This window comes from Alligator sinensis, unplaced genomic scaffold, assembly GCF_000455745.1.
Source record: "Alligator sinensis unplaced genomic scaffold, ASM45574v1 scaffold108_1, whole genome shotgun sequence".
Taxonomy (NCBI): Eukaryota; Metazoa; Chordata; order Crocodylia; family Alligatoridae; genus Alligator; species Alligator sinensis.
Genome location: NW_005842110.1, coordinates 2,210,346 through 2,220,389, shown reverse-complemented (window position 1 = coordinate 2,220,389; position 10,044 = coordinate 2,210,346). Strand labels below are relative to the sequence as shown.

Here is a 10,044-nt window from a genome sequence, read left to right as displayed (position 1 = left end):
CATTTGTTTCACTTGAAAGATTAAAACAAAGGTTAAAGGATTTCTTTTCCAGCCTCGCAGTATGTAAAAATCAGCTGCTGCCAACATGCCCCTGATAACGTTTGTATGTACCTTTGAAGACTGGTGATGTTATTCAAAAATTGAAAGTGTCACGTGTTATTAATAAGAATGTTGCTTGCTACATCTTTTGAACTGTCTATATATTTAGTACAGTCGGGCTCAATAATACAAGCATGAGTACTTTGACTACATTTTACGCAAGTCCTCATTTAAGTGCCTAAGGGTACCTACAGAGATGCTAGTCCTCGCTCTAATTAGAATGCTCCAGCATCACCTCACCGTCATGTATATTAAGCCCCCCCCCACATTTCAAAATGACCACGGGGCACTTTATCTCAACCTCATCTAATGAACTCGTGGCCATTTTGAAACACACAAGGGTTTAATACACATGATGGTGAGCCATTTTAATTAGAGCGGCTGTCCAGGAACTGCTAATTAAAACAGCCCCCACCCCCAAGCACATGTCTAGGCAGCCTTTGTCTACAGCAGTTAATTCACAGAGCTTGCCTGATCATGCATTTCAAAGGTTTTAAGTAAATAGGAATTTATGATCATCTACCCCAGCTGATATAACATAGCATCACAGTTTCCTTACCAAACCTAAAGATCAGGGGTTGGAAACCTATAGCTCATGGGCCAAGATCCAGCCAGGTAAGAGACTGGACTGGGCTCATGAAGGTCTGTTTCAATCTATGTTAAACTAACAACCTACCAATCTCCAGCTGCTGCCCAGCCTACTGATCTAGCCTATCTTCTGTACTCCAGATTTTATTAAATGGTAGACTGATCCCTTGGTGCTGCTCCCACTTTCCCTGCTCTCTGTGGAAGGCTGTTCTCCCCCCCACTTCCCCGCTGCAACCACTACTTATCATCATCACCCTAAAAGCCACTTCAAATCTTCATTCACCACACTTTTTAGCAGCACATTTTTCAGGAGAGACTGCATTGAGGGGGGCAGCAAGAAAGCTGAGCCTTCTACACAAAGCAGAAACAGCTGAAGCAGCAGCCAAGGGACTCGTGGCCCAAGGCAGTAGCTGGGTCAGAAGCCATGGGCCCCATTAGTAAAAGGCTGCCTATTCATGCCAAGCTTTGGCAAATGGGATTTTCTGTTGGTGGGACCAGATGGAATTTGAGTCTCACAGTTAAGTCACTGCTGAGGAAACTGAAAGGTATAGCTATAAAAATAACTGAAGAAACATCCTCCCTCTTACACCCCCACTACCCAGCACAATGCCTGGCAGTCTGGATGATGAAGTGTATATGGCAACACTGAAAACAATCAGAATTAGCCCATGATTTTCTCTCAGACCCACTTCTATAATCTCACGTAGGGTTTCTAACAAAAATATAAATAAGCTGTAGACTGACTTGTTTATAACACTATTTCAAAGCATTAGGTACCACCCCTGAAAACAAGAAGCAGTGTTGTCTTGTAATGAACCTAAGTCCTAGGCCAATTCCATTATTTATACCTGAGCTTTTTTTCCTTCATTATTCTGCCAGTTACCAAATAGATCTCTTGGGTACCACTCTGTGTATTCTCTGTAGACTTTATAAAAGGGAGAAGGTTTGCATTTGGGAGTTTCTAAAACCTGGACTAGGTCTGTTAAAATTTTGTTTCACTTGTGAAACCTGAGGCAAATTGCAAAGGCTTAAAAATGAGGTCAAGTATTCTCTTGTCAAAACACAAAATGTAACCAACTGGCCTGAAATTTCACCAAACTTCTATACGATGCCATCTCCAAAGGCAAACAACACAGTCATCCATTTTTTTATAGACATTTGCTGAGGATAATTCACGTTCCGTTCTTCTGACTCAAGCACAATATTACCCCAGGAACAGGAGTCTATTATATCAGACAGAAAAGTTATGAGCCCCAAGTCTCCTTTCTCTGTTACACCAGTTTCACAGCCTCTGAGAGAGAATCTAGTAGTTGATAATAGCTGTACTTCAGGTCATATTCCATGTCATACCAGTAATTCACTAGAGAGAAAAGAAAAATGGAAATTGTTGCAGTTTGGTTTAAGAAATGCTTTATGGACATGTTTGTACACAGATTTAGAGGGCTATATTAGCATAGGTACATCTTTGGCTTTCCCAAATTAGAGGCAGGAAAAGTATTTAGAACTACTATAATCTAGACTAACACTACCAAATTCATTTAAATGTACTACCAAATCTAGATATGAGCCTCCTTCCTGACATATTTAGTGTATTACAGATAAATGAACCCTCTTCCCTACATGGACCACCAGAAAGCGTCCAAATTTGGACTCATTTTTTTATTATTTTAATTTGGGCCACAATTTACCTGTAATGCGCTAGGTATCTAAAAAAGAAGGCAAGACAAACACATTGTGAAAGCTTCAGTGGTTTTTGGTGACTGATGAAAGTTTGCTCCTAGCATCCATTAGCTCAAACTCAAAAAATATGCCTTCATCCTATACATGTGAGGCACAATTACAGTGCATTTCATGGATAAGAGGCTACGTGTACATACTGAATTCTCCAACAGAGTTACTAGACAGGGCAGAAGGAAACTGTCAAAGCAGTCCAACCTTTTCTCAGGCTAGTGATCCTCAATTTTTTTACACTCAAGGCATCCCTTGCAAAATGCCAGCTCTTAGCTTTCACTCATGTTTTGACAACAGAAAAATAATAGAGCAAAACTTCTGTTGCACAGAACTCAGAAAGATACCCTTAAAAGGTTTCAAAGTACCTGTGCCTCCCCCTGGTTGAAAATCACTGCCTTAGATCACGGATGCCAAAGATACAGACAGTGGAATCCTATCATCTGGCCCATGATACTGCCTGTGAACCTTGGACTGGACTCACATGCAGCACACAGACCCCAGCCCCACGTGCTGCCCATGGCCATTGGGGCCAGGCAGGGATGGACACTGCAGGCAGTGTACAGGGTTGGTCTGTGGACCCATAAACTGGCCCTGGGGCCCTCATCTGGCCCACAGGGCCTGGTAAGTTTGATACCCATCTTAGACTATGCCTATATTTACCTGATTTGCCAGCAGAAAGTTCTGATGGTAGTCAGCAGCCACCACCACCAAGCTGCCTGAGCACATGGAGACCTGCGCACTTCTGGTCCCTCCACACAGTTCCAGGATGGTAACTACACCACCAGAGCATAAAGCTGAACTCTGGGAAGGCACCAGCTGGTGAATGGACCATAGTAGCCAGCTGAAGCTGCGGGACTGTCTCCATGCCCTGGTGGGCAGCAACAGAAGCTTCACTCCACTCATCAGAAGTGGAGTAAGTCTGGCCGATGTGTGGGGTGCTCTGCTGCCTCAGAGGGGCTGTGTGTGCACGGACTCATAGTTTTGAAGTTTTGCCAGGAAGACTTGATAGCATAAAGCAGACCTATAGTGAGACCCAAATGGCTTGAATGCTGGCCCTGGAAGCCAGAAATACTAATTTATAATTCAGAAATACTAATGTATAACTCAACTGTCTTTTCGACCATGGAAAGTACAGTACTAAAACAAATGCTTCCAATATTTGCAATGCTGTATTTCACTTTTTTAACCAGCTGATATTTAATATACATTAGAATGGAGAAAAAGAATCTATTTAAAAAGGATCTTTGGCCCCAACCTGATCTTGCTCAAGAAAATGAATGGCATCTCAGGCATGTCTAGTAGGAGCTATTACAGACTACAAGTCTCTTTGGCACAAATGCTCTTCTTACCTGCTATACAGCCATGCGACTGCTGAACATGATGGAACCAGAGCGAAGGGAGGTACAACATTTCACCAGCTTTTACTATGCAATGCAAAGGCTTTGCCTGGGCATACTCTGGGTATCGTTTCAGATCTGGATTTAAAGGATCCACTGGAATCCATGGTACCTACGTGGAGAAGAATATTTAAAGTACATGGTGAGATTTGACAAGTCAGGATCCACACCCAAAAAATGAAGCTGATAAATAAAATATACCCTAACCTAACAAAATATCATATGTAGCTGTGAATCCTATAAAATCATATTATTGCATCAAAATGCTTCTTTCTAAAAGACTAGATCAAGGGATCCACCATCATCTGTAGATTCTGTGGAAACCATTTTGGACATAGTGGTAGTAGAGGTGACAACAGGTAGTGAATTCAGGAGAGAAATGGACAGAAAGGAAGAGTTTTCTTGGAGAATTCCTAAATGAAGTAATATAGGTTCCACTACTGGTAGGTAAACTGAGTTTATGTCACTTAACATTTGTTGAAATATGTTTCCAAGCCAAAATGGAGTAACTATAACCAGTCTTTCCCTCCTTAGCCTTTTGTTTCATTAGGTCCAAGAATGAATTGTAAGCTGTGTGAAAATATATAGCTCTTTTCACTACAGTACTTTACTAGCTCCTAGCCTTGAATGTACTTATTCCAGACGCATCCCAGGAATTAAGGAAATACTATTATTCTAATGTTATACAAGAGCAACTGAGGTACAAAGGAACTGAGCTGTCTGAAATGACACAGGATGTTTGCAGAGAAATTGCAAACAGAACCCAGGCCTCCCGAATCTCAGATCAACATCCTAAGGCAGGGGTGGGCAAAATACGGCCTGCGGGCCGAATCCGGCCTGCAAGGTCATTCTATCCAGCCCACAGGGCCCCTAAAAAAATTTAGAAAATTAATATTTATCTGTCTTTGGTTCCTGTCAAAAATGACCCAGGGGACTCCAGTGGGCTCATGCAATAGCAGGGCCCACCCAGCCTCATCCCCACAGCTGGAAGCCCCAGCAGGGGATTCTGGCCTGGGAACATGTGGTTCCCTGGCTGCACCCGGGACAGGAAGCTCAGGTGGGGGGCAGAGGAGGACCCTGGGCAGGGAAGGAGCCTGGGGAAAAGCAGCCCCTTGCCTGCCCCATAGTTGGCGGTCCCTGCTGCAGCTGCTGGCAGCCTGTGAGGAGCTGTCCTGAGCAGGCACAGGCAGCCCCACACAGGCTGCGAGTGGCTCCAGCATGGGGTGCTGGCCATGGGGCAGGGAAGGGGCCGCTTTTCCCCAGGCTCAGCATCAGCTTGTAACCCCCCCCCGCAGCCAGCCTGGGCCCCATGCCAGCTCCAGGCTTGCCCATCAGGGCTGTGCTGTGGCGCCAGCAGCTGCAGCCCCCCCAGTTGCCGCGCCAGGCAGTGTTTGCTGCTGCTGCTGCCTGCCCGGAGCTCATGCGTTGACCAGTCCAGAGGAGGCGGTGGCAAACACTGCCCAGCATGGTAAGTGGGGGGGCTGCTTTCCTCCATGCCAAGCAGCTGCTGCCACTGTGGTGCAGCCCCGACAGGCGAGCCCAGAGCCAGGGCGGGACCCAAACTGGCAGCGGGGTCGGGTTACAAGCTGGTGCTAAGCCTGGGGAAAAGCAGCCCCTTGCCCACCCCGTGGCCAGCACCCCATGCTGCAGTCGCTCACAGCCTGCATGGGGCTGCCTGTGCCTGCTCAGGCCTGCCAGAGTGCTGGCCACAGGGCAGAGGAGGGGCCGCTTTTTCCTGTGCTCAGCACCAGCTCCTTTCCTGCTGGTGAGCAGGGGTTCAGGGCTGCACACTGCCCCCTGCCTGTACCCCGGGGCTGGGGGGCACTGGGAGTGAGCGGGTGCACAGGGCCCACATTGGTGTCCCAGGCGCCAGTGCCAGCAGGGCCCAGAACAGGGTGGCAGGAGCGTGGGGTCCCAGCTGGCAGGGGCTCTATGGAGCCAAGCTAGCTCCCCCCTCTCCCTGCTGGTGCAGCCCAGCCCAGCTCTACAAACCCCTGCCAGCCTGCACCCCCTCTGGGCCACACCGGTGCTGGCCCTGAGATATTGGTTCCAAGACATGGGGACATTGGTCCCAAGATGGTGACCAGGGGGCGGGGCACCTGTCAAGGGGCGGGACTACCCATGCGGCCCTTGACAGCTTGCCAAAACTGGGTAAGCGGCCCTCCACCCGAAATAATTGCCCACCCCTACCCTAAGCACTGGCCAATCTTTCTTCTTCTCCTCACAGTAAGAAACATGCTGTTGCATTATTCACAAGGTGCGCCTACTTTAAAACACTAAGTACAAGCAATACATTCTACTACTAATAAGAAAGCATACTTTGTTCATCACAGTTTTATTGCACTAGAAGGTACTGTTCTGGGTTGAGACTCATTCCTGGTCAGAGGTCTAGCTCAGGGTCTACAAAGAGCAATGCATTTCATCCTTAATGGAATCAGTTCCTTTACTAAGAATTCACTTAAAAAAATGTTGCTGGATCCATTTCAGAGTGATGCACACAAAACAGTGTATTCTTTTAACAGCTAATAACTTCAGGGATTCCCAGTGTGCAGTAATCCCCAATGGGACTACATGACACACTATACTACAGAGCTGACTAATTAACTCCACAGTAAAGCATCACTGTCTACACGTATGGCACTATTAGGCTGCAGTAAACTAATTAACTCCTCTGTAGAACAGTACTGCCTGACACAAGTACTATCCTACAGCAGACTAGTTACATGCAGCAAAAGATACATGTAGATGGGATGGGGCTGGCTGGGGCATGAAGGCGATACAGCTACAGTGCAGGGGCTGCCTGCCAACTAGCCCTGCACTGTAGCACCCTTGTGCCCCAGCCAGCTCCTCTGCAACATGTTGAGCTGGATCGAAGCAGTGCCGGGCCAGCAAGCTGACCCCTGGAGCCCCTTGCCAGCTGGGGCTGCTCTGCCCTGGTTCAGCATGCTATGATCCCAGGCACATGTGCAAACACTGCATCTGGGAGTAATAAAATCCAATGTGAACTGAACCAGAGTTTATTGCTATGTGCTAATTGTATGTGCAGATACAGCCAATATATCTTAAAATATCCTCCTTAGAAACAGGATGTACTTCCAAAAAATAAAATCCTGAATGTAGCCTTCTTTAATCCTATTTTTTGTGAAGAGTGGATCCATCATCTAGCCATAGGTTCAATTTCAGAGTAGTGGTGCAGTATGTGAAACTCCTTTTCATTCATTTATTTAAACTTGCAGAATTAGAAACTGATAATGCTCTGTAATACAGATACTGTACATACCTTGTCCACAGCCTCTTTATCTACAACCTGAAATGAGCCATTTTCTGATATGTGGTACGTTGCTGGGAGGTAGAATTCTGGAAACACAGGGCACAAAGAGATAAATGCCAGCCATCTTAATTTCACAGAAAGACATCTAGTAGCAGTGGGTGACACTTTCACTATTAGACAAACGTCACCAGCTCCAGTTCTCTTCCTCTACTTCTTTCCCCTTGTTCAGTATTGTGGCAAAGGAATGAAGAACTGACATAACATTTGAAAAAATGAACAATGCCTTCCCTTATTCTTCCAAATGAGTTATTTTTCCCCTTCTTCAAAATGCACACAACCTTTCTTTCATGATCCCACTCTTTGTGTACTAGTATCTCATCTTCCTTGTCCGAGTCACAAATTCTTCCTTTACTTACCCAGCATTGTATTCTGTCTTCACAGCTTCAGTCATTCTCCAAGACAGGCCTCAGAATTAATGACTTATGGCTGATCTTTCATTTCTAGATGCACCCTACTTGATTTATCATATGTGGACAACCTTAGTTACTCTGCTTTCATTGCTTTGGCACTTACGGCTTTCTAATACTGCATTCCAGCAGTTTCCTTTCCATTAACCTCATCTTCAAAATTCAAGACTTGTCCTATTAGTAGGTCCTAAAACTGCAGCCTTAGCAATAGCATGTTTTACAGAAAGTAAACCACATGATATGAGTTTCCAAGTAGCAAACAGTGTAAGCACAATATGATTAAAAAGGCACTATAAAAATCACACACTGAAGTCAGCATAGGAACATAGGACTGGAAAGAGGTCCTGGGTCATCAGATCCAGTCCTCTGTGTGTATAGGCAACTGTTAACCAAACAACATCCCCCCCCACCCCCCGATCACTAACTCAAAGTAAAAATTGCCACTTCAAATCCTAATACACAACTACAGGGAGCTACATATAAAACGGCAAGGACACCCTACAGCACAGGGGTGGGCAAGTATTTTGGCTGGAGGGCCACTAATGAGTTTTGGTGTGCTCTCAAGGGCCACACCTTTCTCACTTTCCTCTCCCCATCCCCACACTGCCTGGAAGTGCAGCATGCCCCAGTCCTCACCCTGCCCAGAGCTGCAGCACACCCCAATCCCCAACCCCGCCTAGAACCTGGTGGCTGCATCTGCAGCTTACACCAGTACCCACATAGTGTGGTGGAAGCAGCCGTGGGCAGGCACCAGTGTCAGCTGTGGATGCAGTCAGCACATTCCGGGTGGAGATCAGGGCATCCCCGCCCCGCCCAGAACCACAGCATGTCCCGATCGACAAAGTAAAGCAGGGGAGGGAGGGAGAAGGGGGGGGGCAGGCCGGCCAAAGGGAGACATTACAGTGATAGAAAACAAGGTAGAAAAGATGCTGTCTGTGAAAAAGAAAATAGTTGGAAATCAGGAAAATAGAAATGAAAGAAACTTTAATTTTTCCCCCTGCTTTCTTTCCCCTCCCTTACCTGCTTTACCTTTTGTCTTTCTAATTTCTACCTAATTTACATCCTGCCACACTTTTAGCTTCTCTCATCCCTTGGAGTCTCAGAACAGCAGAGACTCCTTATGCTTGAAGAAGGGTGACTGCACCTGAAAGCTTGCCAAGAACTTTTTTCCAACTACTCAGTTGGTCTAATAAAAGATATCACATCTACCCAAAGAAGCTTGCCTGCCTATGTCCTTAGACCAACATGGCTACAACCAAAAACCCAGCTTTCCCCTACCTAAAATTCACCTCACAAGCGTATTTGTAAAGAGCAAGCAAATTCTGTCTGTCACGATTTTGCTAAATTAAACAAGGCAAGCTCCTTTAATCTTCTTCTATGAGAGGACTCCATTCCTTTGATCATCTTAGTGGGTCTTTTTTGACTTGTTCCAGTTTAAGTTCATCCTTTTAACCACCACACACAGTATTCTAAATGGGGTCTTACCAATGCCTTGTATGATAGAATTAGTACCTCTTTGTCTGTAGTCTATATATGCTATCTAACATACTTAAGATTGCGATAGCCTTTTTCACAGCTGCATTGCACTGGTGATGTTAGTGCATATAAAAGTTACCAAAGAAAATACACAAATACTAACTGGAAATGTGTACACTGTCCATCCTGTATAATAAGGGTACCAGAGATATGGCCCTCAATGCTGCCTGCTGCAAAGCAGCACACACTGGAAGCAGCCCTATGCGCTGCATGCAGTATATGGAGGCCATCTGGCATGGGCTACACATGGTGCGGGGCCAGTCTGGGGGATGCACAGCATGCAGCACTGTCCTGGACCAGCCCTGCACATTGAATCTGGGACCAGTCCAGATAGAGCCCATAAACCAGCTTCACGTGCCAGATCTAGCATGTAAGGCCAAACCAGCATGGGCAACACATGCAGTGCACGGCCCAGACCTGTGCTACATGCTGTATGTACCGTGCATCCCAGACTGACCCCACGCACACCCTATTTTCCTTTGTCACATATACAAACTTACATGGATACGCACGCATACTAAATCGCATACCATATGGGATGAAGGGACGATCACTGGGTGGATGCAGTAGAAAGTGCTTCTCTCCAGAGATCACACAGTACAAGTTCTCATAGTGATCTTTATGTACTAAAATTGAGAAAGAGAAGATATGGAAAGAGAAAGTGGGGGTGGGGGGGAAGTTGATTAGCATTGTTTCTTCTTCTACAACTCAACCTGTAGCAAACTGAAAATGTCATGTCTTGTCTTTAGTGGGTGTTTTCCTTCTCTTGTAGCCGAAGGAAAAGGAAAACAACAACAACAACAACATTTCATATATGTATAAACATTTCACTTTTCATTCAGAAGTATTCCATATCATTTTACCTACAATAAACAGACAGTAACACAAAGATACAGTCACTTCTGGGATGGAGGTTGGAAGCCAAATGGCATAAAACAGACTGATCAACAGTTTG

General features: G+C 45.7%; 1 protein-coding gene across 1 annotated transcript in view; it reads right to left on the bottom strand.

Moving 5' to 3' along the window:
* Positions 1-1,912: 1,912 nt before the first annotated feature.
* Positions 1,913-10,044, bottom strand: part of JMJD7 (jumonji domain containing 7) — a 12,389-nt gene continuing 4,257 nt past the window's right edge. The window contains exons 5-8 of the mRNA XM_014520370.2: positions 9,620-9,715; positions 7,096-7,172; positions 3,768-3,927; positions 1,913-2,047 (exon numbers count right to left, since the gene is read on the bottom strand). Of these exons, the coding sequence (XP_014375856.2) occupies positions 1,959-2,047; positions 3,768-3,927; positions 7,096-7,172; positions 9,620-9,715 (422 nt within the window). The 3' untranslated portion in view covers positions 1,913-1,958. The remainder of the gene's footprint in view (positions 2,048-3,767; positions 3,928-7,095; positions 7,173-9,619; positions 9,716-10,044) is intronic.